At 32.0% G+C, this 19,321-nt stretch overlaps 1 protein-coding gene and 1 pseudogene across 3 annotated transcripts in view; both read left to right on the top strand.

Moving 5' to 3' along the window:
- The window catches only part of LOC107449163 (EGFR adapter protein), a 198,626-nt gene that overhangs the window by 170,648 nt on the left and 8,657 nt on the right, over positions 1–19,321 (top strand). For all 3 annotated transcript variants that reach the window (XM_043039495.2, XM_043039494.2, XM_071182391.1), the window contains 2 exons: positions 2,101–2,249; positions 6,411–6,553. In XM_043039495.2, the coding sequence (XP_042895429.1) occupies positions 2,101–2,249; positions 6,411–6,553 (292 nt within the window). The remainder of the gene's footprint in view (positions 1–2,100; positions 2,250–6,410; positions 6,554–19,321) is intronic.
- Positions 2,993–5,520, top strand: LOC139425231 (uncharacterized; annotated as a pseudogene).

The raw sequence follows: 19,321 nt of genomic DNA, 5'->3' as shown, positions 1-19,321 counted from the left end.
TGAACAGCCGATCCGATTTATGAGTTTACGACTACAAATGTTCAACTCCGTGACCTTGTAATGTTGAACCCAATCCAGAAGACAAGGAAACTCCTGGATCAAGTATTGGGAAAAATTTGCCTCCGTGAGGGACTTTTTGTTGGAACTAACCCGCATTTGCGTTACATGGCGAGGAAGATCACGAGAAACTCCCACGGTTAGTTTGACGGCAAGGGGACTCTAACCCACGATCCGTCTACCACTGAGGACATTTCACGTCAGCACTGTGGTCGGTGCAAGCCGGATGCGGAATTCGTATCGCCCAGCCATCGCCAGGATCGAACCCGGTTCACCTCATTGGAAGGCGAGCGCTCTATATCCTCTGAGCCATCACTACTCAACCCATTCAGATTGTATTCTAGAATAAAATATTATTTAAAATCAGCTATTAAAATCTTCAAACCTAATTTCTCTTTAAAAAATTAAAAGTTTTAGCCAGTGATAAGTTATTGAAATAAAAAAATTTTAATTGAAATAAATGACATTCAATAGAAAGAAGCAGAAAAAAACAACAATCATGCTTTTTAAAAACAATTACTATTAAGCATTCACCACTTAGTAAAAAACAATATTATAAATTTCAGAACTTTATAAAACATAATAAGAAGCACTTTGCTTGTTAATACGAACTATTCGCTCTTTTAAACTTTTTATTCTTCGTTGCCAACGCGAAAACGAAATGAGAGCATTTTTTTGCCGTTTAAGATATATATATATACATAGATCTATTTCATTTTAGAATATTTTATGAAAGCAAAATTTACTTTGATTTTCCTAACATATCTGAAATACACGAAATTTTCTTTAAGTTGTAGACAGAAGTACGCAAAAACAGCGTGCACACACGAAAAAGAAAACATACACTGTCATTAAAAGAAAAAAAACTTAAATTTATGAATAGAGCTTTTTAATTATAATTCTTTTGAATAATAGTTTGTAAATAGAAATTTTTTTTAAAAAAAGGTGAGTAATAAAGAACTACTACTAATCATCTACGTACTTTCTTTTCCTGCATGATTAATTTCAACTAACCACTTCAAAGGGTTTATATTTAAGTCAGTTTTTTTTTTTTTTTTTTTTTTTTTTTTTTTTTTTTTTTTTTTTTGAAAGAGAGGGGTTTTTTGCGCTAAGTCAAAACCTGTTTGTAGGAAATGATTTCAAAAAAAATATCTATGTCATAGTGATTACTTAACTGATTATAAAATGCAATGGCGATATTCTAATTCATTATGAAAACTCTGAATAAGCTATGATAAAAAATCTACAATATAATCTATTTTTTTACAACAACACTTTTTTCAAAAAGAATTGTACATTGACCTAAAATATATTTTGTGACATTTTAGTTTTTAAGAAAACGTTTTTAGTTTAGTTTTAAATATAGAATCACAAATTTAAGTATCCCAAATTTAAATATAGAATCACAAATTTCGAAGTTCGTTTGCCAATAATGTTAAAAAAAAATTAATTTTATGTACCCTTAACAAGAAATGAAGCTTTAATGAAAAAAATTGTCGATTTTATTGCTGAAAATAATTGGCAGGATCTTAAAACAAGCAAATATTTTAACTATTACTATCTGTTTTTGAGCCGTGGTGGCTCAGGGGATAAAGCACTGTCGTCTCCCAATGAGGTGACACGGGATCGAATTTCATGGATGGCTGGTAGATACGAATTCCACACACAGCTCGCACCAACCACAGTACAGATGAAGCATATCCTCAGCGTAAACTAATCATGGGTTAGAGCCCCCATGCCGTCAGGCTAAACGTGAAAGGCCTTAGCGGTTTTCCTCTCCATGAAACGCAACTACGAGTTAGTTCCATCAAAAAGTCCTCCACAAAGACAAATTTCTCCCAATACAAGATCCAGGAAGTCCCTTGTCTTCTGGATTGGGTTCAAAATTACAAGACAATGAAACTGAACATTGGTAGTCGTAAACTCTAAAATACGGCCAGCTGTTCAATGATGGTGATAAAATAAAATAAAACTACCATCATTTATTTATTTAAATTATATTAATTCCATTTTGCATATCTTTTTACATTTCATCTTTTACAGATATAAGTAAAAGTTCTAACCCTAAACGTTTGGATACTTCGCGAAGAAAAACCGAAGAAAACCTAAACGGATATGCTAACTTCCACAGTGGAGATTGCCAAAGCACTACTGGAACAAAAAAATCAAAATCAAAACATTCTCCTAAAAGGGTAAGTAGTGGAAGAATTTATTAGAAAAATCAAAACATCCTTATTACTTGAGCTCACAATGAACTGAGAATCTAGCGTTCTCCTGTTTACATCTTCCGCGATTTTCTTATACCACTGATTTAATTAATTTAGAATGACAGCAAGTTTGACGTTTAATGCTCTACATCGTTTGACTGTTTGTATTTAGCAAATATTGAACTTATTTGTTGTTTTAGCGTTCGATGTGCAGGTATGAAATGGTATTAGTTTTATCTGTAAGAATGATAAACTCTGCACGCTTTAATATTTTTTATAAGAAATCAATCCAATGAAGAGAAAAGTAACAGTAAAATTTCATTTTATGGAAATAAATATGTTTTATTCCTCATTTGTGATTGCTCAAGGGAAAAAAATTCATAGTTTAAATTATATTAAAGAATATACATAGAGATACGATATTAATGATGCCTCCCCTTTATAACCTGAATTTTCATGTACATTTAAAATGGTATTTCTTTTTATTTAAATTATATTTATTTGACGTTTTCTAATAATTATTACCAAAAATTCTGGCCAAATAGGAGCAAAAATAGCATTTTCATCGTAGTTTAGTGATTTGGCTACCAAGTCGACCAAGTTGATGGAATCGTAACAGGACTTAAACAGAACCTNGATATTCGACGGGTAAGGAAGGGGGAATGAAATTCTCCTCGAAGGAAAAACTGATGAATACCCCAAGAAACCGGATACCAGCACACGTTGACATGGCAGGCAATGAAAGCGCAGATAAATTAGCCAAGGATGCCGGAAACCTTAACTTTTATGACTGTAACGTCTCCATCCAAGATGCAAATGCTAAATCTAAACTAAGGGAAAAATCAATTCCAACGAAACTCATGATTTGTAATATAAATGCAGATAGATCCACAACAAAAACTATAGCCAGGCTGAGAACCAACCTTTGGTTCTCAGCCTCTGCCGATCTTGATGCCACCACAGAGGCATTAAGATCGGCAGAGAGGGCAGGAAAGTATATAGGAATTGTGAAAACTGCCCAGATACGCAGCTGACACCATGTCCACATCCTTGAGTGTCCAGCAATGAGTGCTAATCTGAGAGAAATAGGAGTCTTGCCGTCATTGATAGACCTTTATGACGATAACATCAAGCAAATCGCAGAAGCAGTAATCAAGACGCATGGAAACATTTGATTCGGCTATGTCATAGACACGACAAAAAAAAAGTGACGTTAGGTAAATCGTGGCATTTGTCGATTCAGAAGCCATCCAGTTTCAACACACACGCGTGACGTTTCTTGCAAGTATCCAATTAAGCTTGATTTAAATCACATGGCAAGATACAATAACTTCATTTCTTCTCGATTTGCAAGTGTCCAATTACGAAACATGGAAGAATTAACTTTCACGTTTTACCCATTATTCGAACTGCTGTAGTATAAAAACAATTTATGTCGCAAAAATGACCTTACTGCATCGTTATTTCAATTTTTAAGTTCTAAAACGATTCCGAATATGTGCAATTTCCTGTTCACAGCTCTATTTTTACTCACGTTCAAATACTATTCTTGTTTTTCATGAAATGCGACACGTCAAAACACACTTTTGGTAACAAATTTTTTTAGTTATAGTTAGCTTTCTCTACCTTCTTATTGTGCAGCCTGACACTAGCAATTTCTGAAACAAATTGGATAAACGTAGCTGGGCCTCCGCAAACTAGCCTAGCGTAAGGTAACACTAGCCAATACCTAATCCAATTTTAAAGAATATATCTATAGAAAAACAACTTTTCTGATGATGATGCAGTTATCTCAGACAAACCTATCAAGCTAAAAAAATGACTAATATTTTTTAGAAGCCAGCATCTTAGTAGAACTTCAAATGATCTTTTAGAAAACAAATCATGTCTAAAGGAAAAATATCAAAATCAAAGGAGTAGAAATTGAAGTGCAGAATTAAGTTCATTTAGGAACAGCACCGTAACGCCTAAAAACAGCAAAAAAATCAAATTCAGTTGATGTGAATGGAAAAAAAATGATAACAAAGAGTAAAATGACATTCTGTCTGACATTGAAAGTTATCAATCAATGTGTGTTATCTGCTATGTTACTTACGTATAAAGCAGAGACTTGAAAAAAGATTTATGCAAGAACTTAAAACAGCGGAAAAAAGTAGGGAAAGAACTTCCAGAACTCTACGAGAGAGGAAAAGCGAATAATATGGTTAAGACTTGATGCCATTAAGAGAACTTAACTATTAAAAACGGTAACAAACAGGCCATATGAATCTCAAAGAGCTGACAATTCGATACTCGCAAGTAACGTCATCGTAGATAAATCTTCTTAGTTGTCGATTTATAAGCCTATCAGCTTACAAGCATCCAAATAAGTCTGATTTAAATCTCATGGTTAGGCACAATCACTTCCCTTCTTGAGTCACAAGTACCCAATTGTTGGAATTGACTGATATCCTCGTAACATCAAACGACAACGAATATGACCACAATAAAGGTAGTTAAATTAAATTAGCAGTGGGGTATTTATTTAAACACCTCGAGAGAACTACACTCTTCATCAACGAAACCCCGATTTTTGCTCCGTCTTTCGAAGCGAACTAATTGCAATCAACAGGGGACTAGAGAAAATCTTGAGTGAAGGGCACCTTGGAAATACTTGGATACTATCTGACAGCCGTAGTTCAATTCAACACCTCAAAAATTGGGCCCTCATTGGAGATAAAACCAGTTTTTCGATCCTACAAAAAGTAAAGCTCATTTCCCAACAGCATGAGGTCCACTTTCAATGGATCCCGTCCCACGTCGATATCCACGGCAACGAGTTGGCTGACACTCTTGCAAAGAAGGGACTAGACCATCCAGTTCCCTCCACCTCAGAGCTTACATACCTTGAACTTTTTGCAAGGCAAAAGGCCCAGAACAAACAAAAGTGGCTGCTTCCACCTATTCACTACTGGTATAAAGCAGAAAGACCAGGACTCTCTCTATCTCTCCCTGGTGATAGGCAAACCAACACCTGCTTATCCCGACTGGCCAGTGGACGCCTAAAAAGTCTCACATTTTCTGCAAATCAAAAAATCTTTCCTCTTTGCCCTAAATGCCAACAAAACCAGGCATCACCTGAGCACATCTTGAACTGTTTAGTGCTGGACTGGAATGACATTCATTCCTCTCCCATTCTGGTTTCGGATTTTCTGAATGTCAACGGATTCATTGATCTGGTCTGACCCCGTCAGACCAGATGGGAATTAGCAACAACAACAACAAATTAAATTAGAAAAATATCAGACGTGAAGTGGCAGGCAAAAGCAGTAGATTGAAATTTTTGAAAAAGTTTGGGGAATATCTTTATCCAGCAACGGTCGAAGATGATGAATAAATTGTTAGTCGTTGCAATTTTTAAATTTTTAATTATCCTATACTAGAGTTAAAATAATTATTATTTTAATAATGTATGAAAAAAACTGTCTAGTTTTTCTCGAAAATTCACGTGAATTAACTTTTGTGAACAAAAGATGTCATTCATTAGTTTTAAAAAATTAAATAGTTTAAAGTTTATAGGCATATAATTTCAGAAATATTATTGATTAGTTTTGAAGAACAAAGTTTTTTTTAAAAACAAACGAACAGGTTATTAATAAAAAAAATTTCAAAATTCGAAATACTGAATACTGTATTTTTTTCCGCATATATTCTGCACCTAAAACGTCATATCCCTCTGATTTCAAAAATGAGTTCACATTGAAGATTTTGCTTTTCTATAAAAAAAATGCATTTGAAGAAAAATGAAATGAATTCCAAAGTTTTGGAATATTTCTAAGTCTTGAAGAACTTTGAAAAAGAAATGCTTATGTCATGCATTTTAGAAATATTTTTTTCGGAGTTTATAGCTTATTTCAATGGAGTTTATGAATGTTCTTTGGTAGCGGTGCCATAAAATGAAAAAAAACATCAAGCATAAAATAATGCCCAAGCATTTTTTTTTTAATATCTGCATTTACTTTATAGTATTGCTTGCTTCTTGTGCTTTTATAATTAATCTTCCTATTAAAAATTCTTATTTAAATAGAAATGAAATATTAACTTTTTTAACTAATCGAAAACAACTAAAATTTGTATTTATTTAAATTATTAATCATTTTCTTACAGGAGCGAAGGTTAGGTGAAAGCTGTAGAAGTGATTCTTCTGTTCAAGATATTTATCCTACTAAAGATCCTATTGAAGATTTAACGAAGGAGTTTCAACATATTAATGGCGTTAGAAACGGAACAATTGAATCTGAAAGTGAAAGGTAATCATTATTATTGTTATTACCATTATTATTAGAGATGATGGGGGGGGAGGCATTTTCTATTTGAAAATATGCTAAAGGAAAAAGCGCCAAACATGTAATATACGTTGAATTCCGTTTTAACAAAATTTTTATCAAATTTTCAATCAAATTTCTGTGAAAATTTAAATTTCTTTTAAAATTTCTATTTATCCATTTTATACATAAATTTTATTAAACACACTTTTTTTCATTATTTTGTATTAATTAAGGGCAAAATAGGGGGAAAAGAATGTATAATTACTTATGGTTATAAAATACAGCATGAAACTCTAGCGTCTTTTTCTGCTTTAAAGATAAAATCTTCAAAACACATTTCCAAACAATAATTTTTTCAAATTTGCAATTATTTAGAGCCAAGAGAAACAGTTATTCATCACTGAAATTCTCTTTTATTTACAAAATCAATTATTGATAAATTTTTGAATGTGAATGGAAAAAATTCCAGTCTTTTTTTTCTGATTTTATTTTTAATGCAAATATAATCCCGATAATCTAAAAGAATTTTTTAGGCTGTTTTTTATAATTAAAATATATTTTTGCTTATAATTAGAATGTCAGAAAAATATATATGTAAAAGGGACACTGATGCCATATCCGTGTCAAGCGGTTAAGTTTCCATTTAAATTTATGTTTAAATTTCTGTCTAAATTTCTATCTTAATGTCTACTTAAATTTTGATTTAATTTTCCTTTTTTATTTAAATCCCTTCTTTTTTTCAAGTTCTAACAATTTCAATTAATAACATTATTTTTCTTAAATTATTTTTTACTGTATTGAAAAAAGTATACTACTGACACTCAAGAAAAAAGTTGTTAGTTTAGGTTTTAAATAAACAGAGTCTTACTTTTTTTTTGCAACAAATAATTAATGTTGACAAATAGCTCTCGCCATAAATTGTACAATTAACTGAATTTGATAAAGTGCTTCTTAGCTTAATTATTTATTTAACTGCTAGAGCAGTCATTAATAAAATTTCTCCACGGAAAAAATTTATTATGACAGTATGTCTTAGACGCAAAAATCAAGCAAAAAAAATTATAACCTTAAAAAGAAATTAATATTAATTGATACATTAGAAACATAATCATGCTCGATCCCTAACTCCATATGCAATTAATAAGCAAGTAACACTAATAAAAAAGTAGTGATGCGTAAATTTTAACTAGGAAAGTAATCACTTTTATTTCATTTTTAATAATTCAAAATCTTAATGAATTTTAAAAAAAAACATGTTTACCACGTTCACAACGTATTTACTTATGTTTTTAAAAGAAATCTTTACTTTTAATTGCCATATTTTTCTCTTTCCGTTACTTTTCTTTGAATAAAAATTGAGGTATTTGGTACAAGAACAAGATACCGTCAGATGGGGTGACTTTGTGCAAACTGTTAATTATTAAAAACCTAACATTATAATAATTAAAAACAAAAAATTATGCATGATTTGTTATCTCGATTGATAAGACTTTTAAAGTATAACCTACCTTCCTGGATAGCATAACTAGAACTTCTTCAACTGAGCAGATTTTCCAGCCTCCGATTTTGTGACGTTAAAAAACTTGAAAATGTTTGTAACTTGAGATCAAAATTTTCCAAGAACGATGATGTTTACATTGACAGTTCTTGGTAAACCATTAGCTCGTTATGTTGACAACTCAAATCAGTTGATACCGAGCTTTAAAAATGCCCTTACATGGCACAACGCAAAAATTGAAAAAATGACAGTTTGCAAAAAGTTACCCCTCGTTGCACGAAGTCACCCCATCTGACGGTATGCGAAGTTTCATAAATTGTTGGGAAGATCTAATCTAGAATAAAAATGTCAATTTAGTGTCAAAAAAATGGTGTAATAGGATAATAGCTCTCCGAATTTGGTGTTGAACAACTAAAAAATTTTCATAAAAGAACACTTAATTTCAAATTAACATCAAATCGAGCGTTTATATACACTTTAAATGATGTAATTAAATCTAAACACCAAAACGTCTAACACCAATTAATTACCCTACACTCACGACGCGCATTGACACCATTCATGAATTATTTTTCACTTCTGGAAACACTAGTTATAGTACTTTGGATATCGTCAGAAAATTGTTTGCTATCAAGTGTGAAATGGCATGAATGGGATGTTTTGCAAGCCAGCAGAAAAAGTTCGCCATTACAAAACTTGTGTTTTTTGTTGTGTAATAAGGACAATTATATTTTAATTTTTAAATATCTGCCTGTCGTATTAGGCAATTTAATAACATTTAGTTTCTATCAGCTTCTATTCTGTTAAGCCTAATTCGAATTCGTCTTAATATTCTCCTTGTGCAATACGTATGCTTGATTTACGAACATTTCTTAATTTATATTGTGCCATAAAAATAACTTTACTGATTGTGTAATTAAAAATTTTAGCGATACTAAACAAAAAGGGGAGAAGCTATTTTACTCCAAAAGTAGTGAAAAGGAGCATTCCTGAAATTTCACTATTCCAAACACCAAGGAATTATCTATGGTGTTTCAGTACAAAAGTTATAGTGCAAAGTAGTTGCCCTCCTTTTTGGTTTTAAAAAATCACTAAAAATTTTACAGTAAGTTTTATGTAGTTTTTCCCTACTCTAATAACCACACAGAAAATGACTGGTTAAGTATTTGTTATTGTATTAATCGAATAAGCAGTCTACAATCTTCAAAGTCAGAAATGCATCGAACTTTTTTTTTTTTTAAATATGGATTTTACCTGATTTTAACACAAAAGCCTTTAATTGGTTTTATTACTACTCAATTTCAATTATCAAAAAATCAAGATTGATTTGATAATTGTTACAGAGTGCGTTTTGCTTCTCTCCCCAATTGATTTACTTATCAAAAACTCATGCTATTGGAAATTTAAATCGGTTTTATTTCGCTAGAGCAAGAGCAAATATTTTATAGATAAAATATACGCAACATAGAGCAGTGTTTATTTGCTTTCACCTGAAAATAATATTATTTAATTAATTCTATTCGCTCTTATCATTTCTAATCATTCTATAATTCAATTCTCTTCAATCTATTTAATTTCATTTCATTCGTTTGCGTAATCAAAACACAAGCTAGGGAGACTTTTTAAATTGACTTTATTTCTCTAAGATAAAGCGAAATGTTTCAGTATGAGATGTAAATAACACAGAACTGCATTTATTTGCTTACTCCATAAAAATATGTTAATAAATATTCAAAATATTATTTATGAAGTCATTTTATGGGTGATGAAGGATTTAAATATATAGCCTTTCGCAGTATTCATTCACTTGCTTAGATATCTAACCTAATAAAGCAATTAATAATAATTTAAAAATAAATTAATAACAATGCAATATTATGAGCATTCTTCAGATGGCTTTTTTTTTTCTTTAATCGGATCTGAATTGCATTAAATAAGGTGTTGATTTTATTTTACTTTATAACCGTCGTTGAACAGCAGACCCAATTTTCGGGTTTACGACTACTAATGCTCAACTCCGTAGACTTGTAATTTTGAACCCAATCCAGAAGACAAGGGAACTCCTGGATCAAGTATTGTGAGAAATTTGCCCTTATGGAGGACTTTTTGATTGAACTAACCCGCATTTGCATTTCGTGGAAAGGAAGACCACGAGAACCTCCCACGGTTAGCTTAGCGGCAAGGGGACTCTAATCCATGATCCGTCTACCACGGAGGATATTTCACGTCAGCACTGTGGTCGGTGCAAGTCGGATGCGGAATTCGCATCGACCAACCATCTATGAAATTCGATCCCGGTTCGCCTCATCGGAAGGCTCTATCCATCGGCTCTATCCCCTGAGCCATCGCGGCTCAAGGTGTTACTATAATCATATTGTACTTAAAATGGTATTGGGAGGCATAAGTCCAATTTAAAAAAGAACAAGTGAATAAAACATTATACTCTACAACAATGATCGCCAAACTGTAAATCGCGAGCTACTAGTAGTTCGTGGAAACATTTACGTCACGTGGCAACGTTCCGATTGTCCAATCTTGATTCTTCCATCGAGTTAATGAACCAAATGTAAAACTTTTCTTAAAAAAGAGAAGAAGAAATGATAGTTGTTTGGATTGGAAGCTCACAGTAGGATTTAAAAACGGTACGGTGGCTCAAAAGCTTCATAAGTTTTTCTACCACACTGCATTGCATCATAGTTCTTACCCCGAAAAGCATCGTTTGCATGGTAAAGAAAAAAATACTATAACTCCCAGCTCCTATTTTCAAATATAAAAAAAATTGCACATTTTAAGTTTTCAGTTTGGAAAAAAAGTAGCAGCAAGTTTCACAACTCAATGTACACAAAATTACTAGTCAAATAAAAAAAATTTATATAACTTAATTAATTCGAGACAAGTGAGGCCATCTTAATTTTAAAAGAAAAAAATTGCTACAAATACGGTTGAGGATTATTGTTCACTACTTTTTATATGTATAAGATTAGTATGATTAGCAAGGGTGGGTTAAGAATGTTTTTTTTTTTCATACTTAAAAGTAATTATTACTTCATTCATATTCTACCATTAACAATTTGATGCAAGATTTTTAGACATATTTTTCATACTTGTTTTTACTATTTTGTATAAATTTAGGGCAAAATAAGGGGAAAATATTATATTTAGCATTTGAATAGTTTATGGTTATGAAATACATCATAATATACATCAATTGACGAATATTTTTAGAATACTTGACAAAAATTAAGCATCAAAAGTATAATCATTATTAGACTAAAACTTAACATTCAATGGTAAAAGAAATAAGAATTCTATGAGAATCAGATAAAAATTATTAATGAGGAATGTCAGACTGAAAGCAGCAAAACATGTTTGATTGCCCGAGGGAACAGAGAGAAGTTAAAAGGTGGACATTAAAATCACCTCCAAGTTTCATTCTGCTGGCAAACTGGTTGTAACGTTTTTAATCCCATATTTATCACTAGTAATTTGACAAATTTCAATAACGAAGCCGTGGTGGGCTTCGGGTATAGAGCACTCGCCTTCCAATGAGGTGACCGATGTTCGAATCCCAGCGATTATTGTTCGATACAAATTCTGCACCTGGCTCGTACCTCGCTGACGTAAATTAGCTTCATAATTTAGCTTCATAAATTAGCTTCATAAATATTGCTGACGGAAATTAGCTTTAGTGGTAGCGGATCATGCATTGGAGTCTCCTTACCGTCATGCTAACCATGGGAGATTTTCGTCATTTTCCTCTCCATGTAACTCAAATACGGGTTAGTTCCTTCCAAAAGTCCTCCACGAATACAAATTTCTCTCAATACTTGATTTAGGAGTTCCCTTGTCTTCTGGATTGGGTTCAAAACTACAAGACTATGGAATTGACCATTGGTAGAGTCGTAAACCCGAAAGTGGATCAACTCTGCAACGACTACAATAAAATTTTAATAACCTTTACTTTTCTTGCTTAAATTAATTTTAATTTGTGACCCCTGAGTATGTTTTTTTTATTTAAACTTCATTTTTCAAAAGGATTCTAACATTGATTTTCTTATTTCTGAAGTTTTCTTGACCGCTAACTATTTATACTCATTGTCCACAAAACCACTACTTAGATCTAAACCCTACTTATGTCCACCATTAGTTAACAACCAAGTGTGAAAAGGTCGAATTAATTTCCACTTTCAAAATGACGCAACCTCACCAAAACAAAACAAGGCACGACGTTATCCCTTAAATCTCTCTTGTCACCTCTAGAGATAAAGCAATCTATTAAAACATAACACCTACTTACAACCGCATTCCAGAGTCATAAGATAAGGAGGAATCCTTGCCTCAACATCGGTTTAGCGACATCTCTAATAACCTCTTTTGCAAACACAACTCTAATAGAGTCATTCTACCGTCTTGTGAACGATGACGAGCTCTGGCATGGCACCACCGAATTTCCGCTCTCTGACATCCTTTCATAAATCTAGAAGACACATTTAATCGTCTTCCACTCCTCGCACCCCCCAGTTTATTTCGGAATTACACAACACGCTGCTTGTTTTAGCATGCTTGGTAAACGGAAGGTTGAATAAAATATTTGTTTGTAAGCTATATTTTCTAATCTGAGATATCGACCATTAATTGAATATTGTCATTCTTAGACTAATAATATTACTTTTCATCTTAAACAAATTATTTTAACGTAATTAATTAATACTTAATGATGTATAGTTTGATGCTTTAGTGTTCTACTTTCCCCCCTTCGTCCTTTCGCGATTTATTCAAGTAGTAAATTTTAGGCAATAACGTTCGCCTTCGTATCGTTGTAATGTTGAACTGAACACAAAAGACAAGGAAATTACAGTGAGAAATATGAGAGAGAACTTGCCCGCATACGTAACTTTTTAATAAAAAAAAAAACCAAAATTGCGTTAGAAAGGGAGGGGAAAAAGCACGAAACGTTCCTATTGTAAACAGCGATAACAGGTTAATACAGTGTTTCCCAACGTGGGGTACACGCCCCCACTGGGGGGCAATTTGATTGTTAAAGGGGGCAATTCGAAAATGGACTCGACACGAGTTTAACCCTTTTGCTCTGGGTCATTTAAATGCAATGCTAGATTTCAGTGGCAAAATTGAAAGAAAAATTCAAATTCGTAAATAATTGCAGCCAATAAATATTATAAATTCTTTTGACTAGACCAGAATATCAACTGGGTTTTTGGCGTTGTCAAGTTAACTTCCCTTCAGCAGACTCTACGTGGACTTTCATACTTTAAAGAAAAAATTGAAAAGAGGACAACAGTAAAGTCTCTATTTACTGCTCACACTTCAACTCATAATCGTATTCTGGAGGCTAGTTATCAAATTTTTTTATTCATCGCTAAATCTGGAAAAAATCATACAACAGGAGAGAATTTTAAAAAATCGTCAATATCAGCATCTATTAAAACGGTTCTTGAAAAAGATGACAAAGCTGTAAAAGCTATGCCACTCAGTAACAATACTGTTAGCAGAAGAATAGATTAAATGAGTGAAGATATTGAAAAACAACATGTTGAAAAGATGAAAACAACAAAATTCTCAGTGCAAATGGATGAATCAACTTTGATAGACAGTGTGACAGTATTGATAACTTACGTAAGATATATTGATAAAGGGCATTTTGCTGAAGAAATGTTCTTCTGTAAAAGATTAGAAAGCACCACTACCTCTAACGATATATATATAATAAGCTAAAAAAGTACATAGATGTCAATAATATACCAATAAATATATAACATCTTGTGTTGCAGATGGTGCTCCTAAGAAAAATGGCTGCTTAAAATTTATGAAAGATGAGAATCCAGAAATGATAACCGCGCATTGTGTTATTCATAGGGAAAACTTGGTAGCTAGAAAGATCTTGCCTGTTCTAAATGAAGTACTACATTCAGTAATAAAGTGCATCAATGATATTAAAGCTAATGCCAAATGTGAGCTTCTCTTCAAGCTATTTTGTGAAGAACAAAATGCAGACCATGTGAGACTTTTACTTCACACTGAAGTAAGATGGCTCTCTAAAGGGAACTGCTTGAAAAGATTTATGGAACTGTTTGATATTCTTAGTGATTTTTTAAGTGACAAACCTAAAATGAAGTATCTGTTAACAGTCGATGATAAAGCATTTGTGAGTTATTCAGCCGATATCTCTGAAAAACTAAATATATTAAATAAGCATCTTCAAGGAACAAATAAAACTCTTGTTGATGCAAAAGCGAAGATATTTGGTTTCATTACCCTTATTGAGTTATGTCAGATATATATTAACAGCAAAAACTTAGAACAGTTTCATTGGCTCCAAAAATGTGAAGTGAATAATACCGCTTTACTTGCTATTGTCGATCATCTGAAAATTCTATCGGCTGATTTAAAAGAAAGATTCTATGGTTTAAAACAAATTGATTTTCCAACATGGATGATGCAGCCAAAGTTAGTAGATTTGTCTGATATATCAAATATGCAGTATCAAGAAGAACTCGCAGAAATGCAAAATGTTAAGTCAATTAAAACTTTATTTAATATAAAGGGAATGATGGCATGGCTTTGTGAGGAAACAGAAATCAAATACACAAATTCAACCAAATGTGCTAGAAAACTATTGCTACTGTTTCCATCTTCATATTTAGCTGAATTTGGATTTAGTGCAGTAAATGATTTACTGCTAAAAAAAGAAATCGTCTGGATATAACACAACGGGGATACTTGAGACTGAAGCTAACCAAATTGGAACCTAACATAAAATCTCTGTGCAGCAAGGATCTCACTAAATTAAAATATTAAATTATTATAGAAAAATCTTTATTAAAACTATTTGAATTTTAGATTTTCATTATATGCTTTGAAAATTTACTTACTGTGTTTCATTAACAATTTCCTAATGATTTCTTCCTAAAATCTATCATTTAAGTTTCTTAAATGAACAATTCAATTTTTTAGTATTAAAAATTATGTGTATGTTACATAGGGGGGCATAAGATTTTTAGAATGACTTAGGTGGGGCATGGCGCAAAAAAGGTTGGGAAACACTGGGTTAATAGGTACTTTATTTACGTCGCACTAGAGCTACAAATGGGCTATCGGCGACGGTCTGGGAAATATCCCTGAGAATGATGCGATTTATTTATTTATTCATTCATTTATTTCATCACAATTTTGACCCTCTATAGCAGTGTTTCCCAAAGTGGTCCATATGGACCCCTATGGGTTCGTGGTACCATTCAGAGGGTCCGTGAAAAATAAAAACTGATTTAGGGGTCCCTGAACAACGTCAGGGGGTCCGCGCGAGGTTTAATATTAAATAATAAAATTGTGATTGGTTTTTATTATTATGGAAATTAAGATAAATAAAATAGTAGCGATTTTACGTCCTATATAAGTAAACTATAAATATAGGTGGGTGCTGATAATTATTAACAGTGGTTTGTTACAAATTAAACAGTTGATTTACAAATATTCTTATATCTTTTATTCCCTTTTTAAGAGATAACAGTATGAATGAGTCGAAGAAAAAACGCCAAAAATTCAGTGTTGAATATTTGAAGTACGTCTTTATTTCTTTACCTATGTATCTTCTATGTAATAAAACTATAAGAAGTGATTCAATCCAACATTCCAAGCTTAACAAACAATTGATAAAAATCCATTGTAACAAAAAACATAAAGATTTAACTATTTTTCAAACAGTCAAAGAAAAATATTTGAAAACACCGTCACTGCAACAACTTATAGGGACAACATCTAAGCGAGGTGACGATGGACTGCAGGTTTCTCATAGTTTCGCATGTTTCTATATATAACATGATTGCAAATTCCGGAAAGTCTCATACTATTGAATAACTTATTTTACTAACTGTAAGTGGGATAATACTCACCGGGTTACACAAACCAGCTTTTAACATTGTAAAAAGAATTCCTCGGAGTAATAATAATGTACAAAGAAGGATTGACAAAGTATCTCAGTGCGTAGAAAATTCTTTATGTGAGTACTTAAAAATATCTGAATTTTCTATACAGCTTGACGAGTCCACTTATCCAGGAAACGAAGCTTTTACCTTTAGCTTATGTAAGATTTGCAAAAGAATAAAAATTTAACCAAGAATTGTTATTTGCTAAATGTTTGGAAAGCGATACGAAAGGTGAAATGTTATTGAATGTTAATTTAAAAGCTATACCCTTGACTAATATCATTTCTGTAGCTACTGACGGTGATCCGGCAATGGTAGAAAGATACCGAGGTTTTCTGGCTAACTTAAAACAAGCTGCAGCGAATGTATTTTCAGTACATTTGCCAAACTTAACGAAACTAATTTGAAACTACAAGATGAACAATAAATTTAATCAAAACTAAAATCGTAAAACTGCGTTTGTTGCAAAACTTTTTCTGTATAAACAAAACTTGGGCAGAGGATATTGTTCTCTCAGTTTCAGTGCCGTAATGAACCTCATCACAAAAATAAATAAATGATTAGAAATTAGTGCCCACAAACATTGAGCCTGACATAAATACACTCTTAAAATCTCATCACGTTTATCCAAGTTATTATTATTTTTTTTTAAAGCAAAAGATATAATTTCAATAAATAGTTCTTCAACAAAATGTTTTGTTTGTTTAAATTTGTAATTTTTATACCATACATATATGTAGTTTTTCACTTGGGAGTCCGTGGGCAAGTTTTGACTATAAAAAGGGATCCATGGGTCAAAAAAGTTTGGGAACCACTGCTCTATAGAGAGGATGGCGCACCCGCTTTAGTAGCCCGACGACCTGCGCGAGAAGTCGAGCATTTTACTGTAGAACAGTTTAACAAAGACAAAATTCCACTCACCCTTGGTCCCTACACATGCTGATCAAAGTGGTAAACCCCCTTAGTGGCGGCAGTCAGTGATGCTTGACATCGGTGTTCTACTAGAAACCGTGTATTTAAGATCAGTCCACCACGGGAGCCGAAGGCGGTAGAATTCCAACCCACCATTCGTCTACCACAGGATACAATTTATGTCAACACTGTAGTCGATGCGAGCTGATTTTAAAAAACAAAGAAAGATTTTGCAAAGTGTTACTCTAACGTTAACGCTATTTGAGCTTCACAGCGCATTCGCGAAAATTTCGCACAAATCACAGTGTTGCAAAGAAGTCGAAAATAGGGTTAGCATTACGATTAACGTAAAACAAACGCTATACAAAAGCACTCTAATACGGTATATGAAATCAGACAATCTGTGTTAAAAGCTAATGCTTTCTCACCGGCCTTCAGAACAAAAAGTAGCAATGCTCATGCTTTTGTTAGCATTCAAAACCACGCTGCTTGAATAAAAGTCACGGCTCTGCATTGATTTAAGTTGATTTTATTTTTATCTTACCGCTGATTAGCAGCCTGTCCACAGAATTGAATCAAAAGGCAATATCATTTAATTCCAAACCAAACTCAGAAAACTTAAAAATCCTAATAGAAATATCAGAAAAAACTTAGTTCTCGTTTTGAGTGAAACTAACTCACATTTATTCGGCAGGAAAAGAAAAACCATAAAAATATATCATGATTAACTCAACTGCTGTTAGTCATATAAGGCTGGAATATTTTGTATCAAGGAAATGACTGTTAACAAATAATTTTATATTAATCTATCTCAGGGGCTGCACATCCCATCCATGAGTACAAAACTCACATCCTTGTGATTTTGACAAAAGGGTCACCTATTCAAAACGGGTAAAATCCGCCTTCTTGAAGGACTTTGAGATGTCTTCCAGATGTAATTTTTTTTTTAATATATTATAAATGAGTATTTTCCTAATTGTTTTCAAATTTTTATTTATTATTAACTTTTATGTTAGAACGGTTTTATAAAATATATAAATTTCGATTTAAAATTAACCAAAAAGTGAATATTTTCAAATTTAAATTTTAGTTTTTCTTAGAAGTATTTGATTCCCGATTTGAATATAACATTTCAGCAATACTCATCATAAAATTTCACTTCAAATGTACTTCAAATTTTGTTTTCACTGTATCGATTTAAAAAGCGATCGCGAGAGAGTCGAGATATTTTAAATAAGTTAGCTCCTTTTTTTCTCTTTTTATTATCATTATTAATAATATTTCACGTTTTTATTTCGTCGGAATCTAACTTAAAATTAATTTCCTGATAAAAACTAATTAATTCTTAAAGTTAATTTTATCCCTGCTCTTTACGTGTCAAATTCAGAGCTCCTCAATAAGTGGCCACTAGGTATATTGCTAAGATTATTATAAAATAGAACAGGTACTCGATTTCATTACAACTTTAATAGTTTAATGTGGTGATATTACTTTAATTTCCTCTGCAAAAATTCTGAAAATGAAGTTACTGAAAATTTAATTATATTATTTTAAAAATATAAAATGAAGAATCATTTGTACATTCTCTGAAAAAGCAAGACATAAAAATAATATTAACTGCATTTTTCATTATTCACAAAATGGAATAAAGAAGGGACGGGATTTGCTTAATTTAAATGGAAAAACTAATAATTAAAGTGCCAGTTTCATATTAATTTATTTTCAGAGTATATGTAATATCTACATTTGCATTTTCTCTTAGAAATATGTAAGTTAAAATTATCTCGTAAATTCGCAAATTTCTATTGCAATATTTATTCATTTATGGAACATTTAAATAGAATAATAATTCAATTATTCTACTATTTTTACGAAATTAAATCTAGAATAATTTATTTCCAGAAAAGAATTCGTTTTTATGCATAGTGTTTTGTTTGAGAACAGCAATTCAATACTAAAAACAAATAAAATGGATTAGAATTTTCGGCGAGATAGGTTTTGCATATATTAAATCTTGCATTTTAAATAGATCAATCGTCAAAGATAATAAAGGAGAAATGCGAAATGTAAACATAACTTCAATAACATTTCAAAAACTAAATTAAAAAAGCATCCAGGATTACAATCTAAGACGTAAAACGCAAGAAAAATGTAAAGCAATGCGCAGAAAGATATAAAGAACAAAATTTTACGATGGTAGAGTAAACTAAGCAGTGAAGGAACATTTAAGCTTCGCTTGCCTTTTAAAAAATCATATTAATTTCAAAATTCGTAATTTTAGTTAAATGACAGTGTCAACATATTTGTTACTAATTGCAAATTATGTAAAAAAATTGTAGAGAACTTACATAATATTGTTTTAAAGTTTTGGAGGTTCAAATAACAAGTAGTAAGAAGACC

The sequence above is a fragment of the Parasteatoda tepidariorum genome, chromosome 1 (assembly GCF_043381705.1).
Source record: "Parasteatoda tepidariorum isolate YZ-2023 chromosome 1, CAS_Ptep_4.0, whole genome shotgun sequence".
NCBI classification, from domain to species: domain Eukaryota; kingdom Metazoa; phylum Arthropoda; class Arachnida; order Araneae; family Theridiidae; genus Parasteatoda; species Parasteatoda tepidariorum.
Note: the sequence above shows the minus strand (reverse complement) of the source record. Positions and strands in the feature narration are given on the sequence as shown.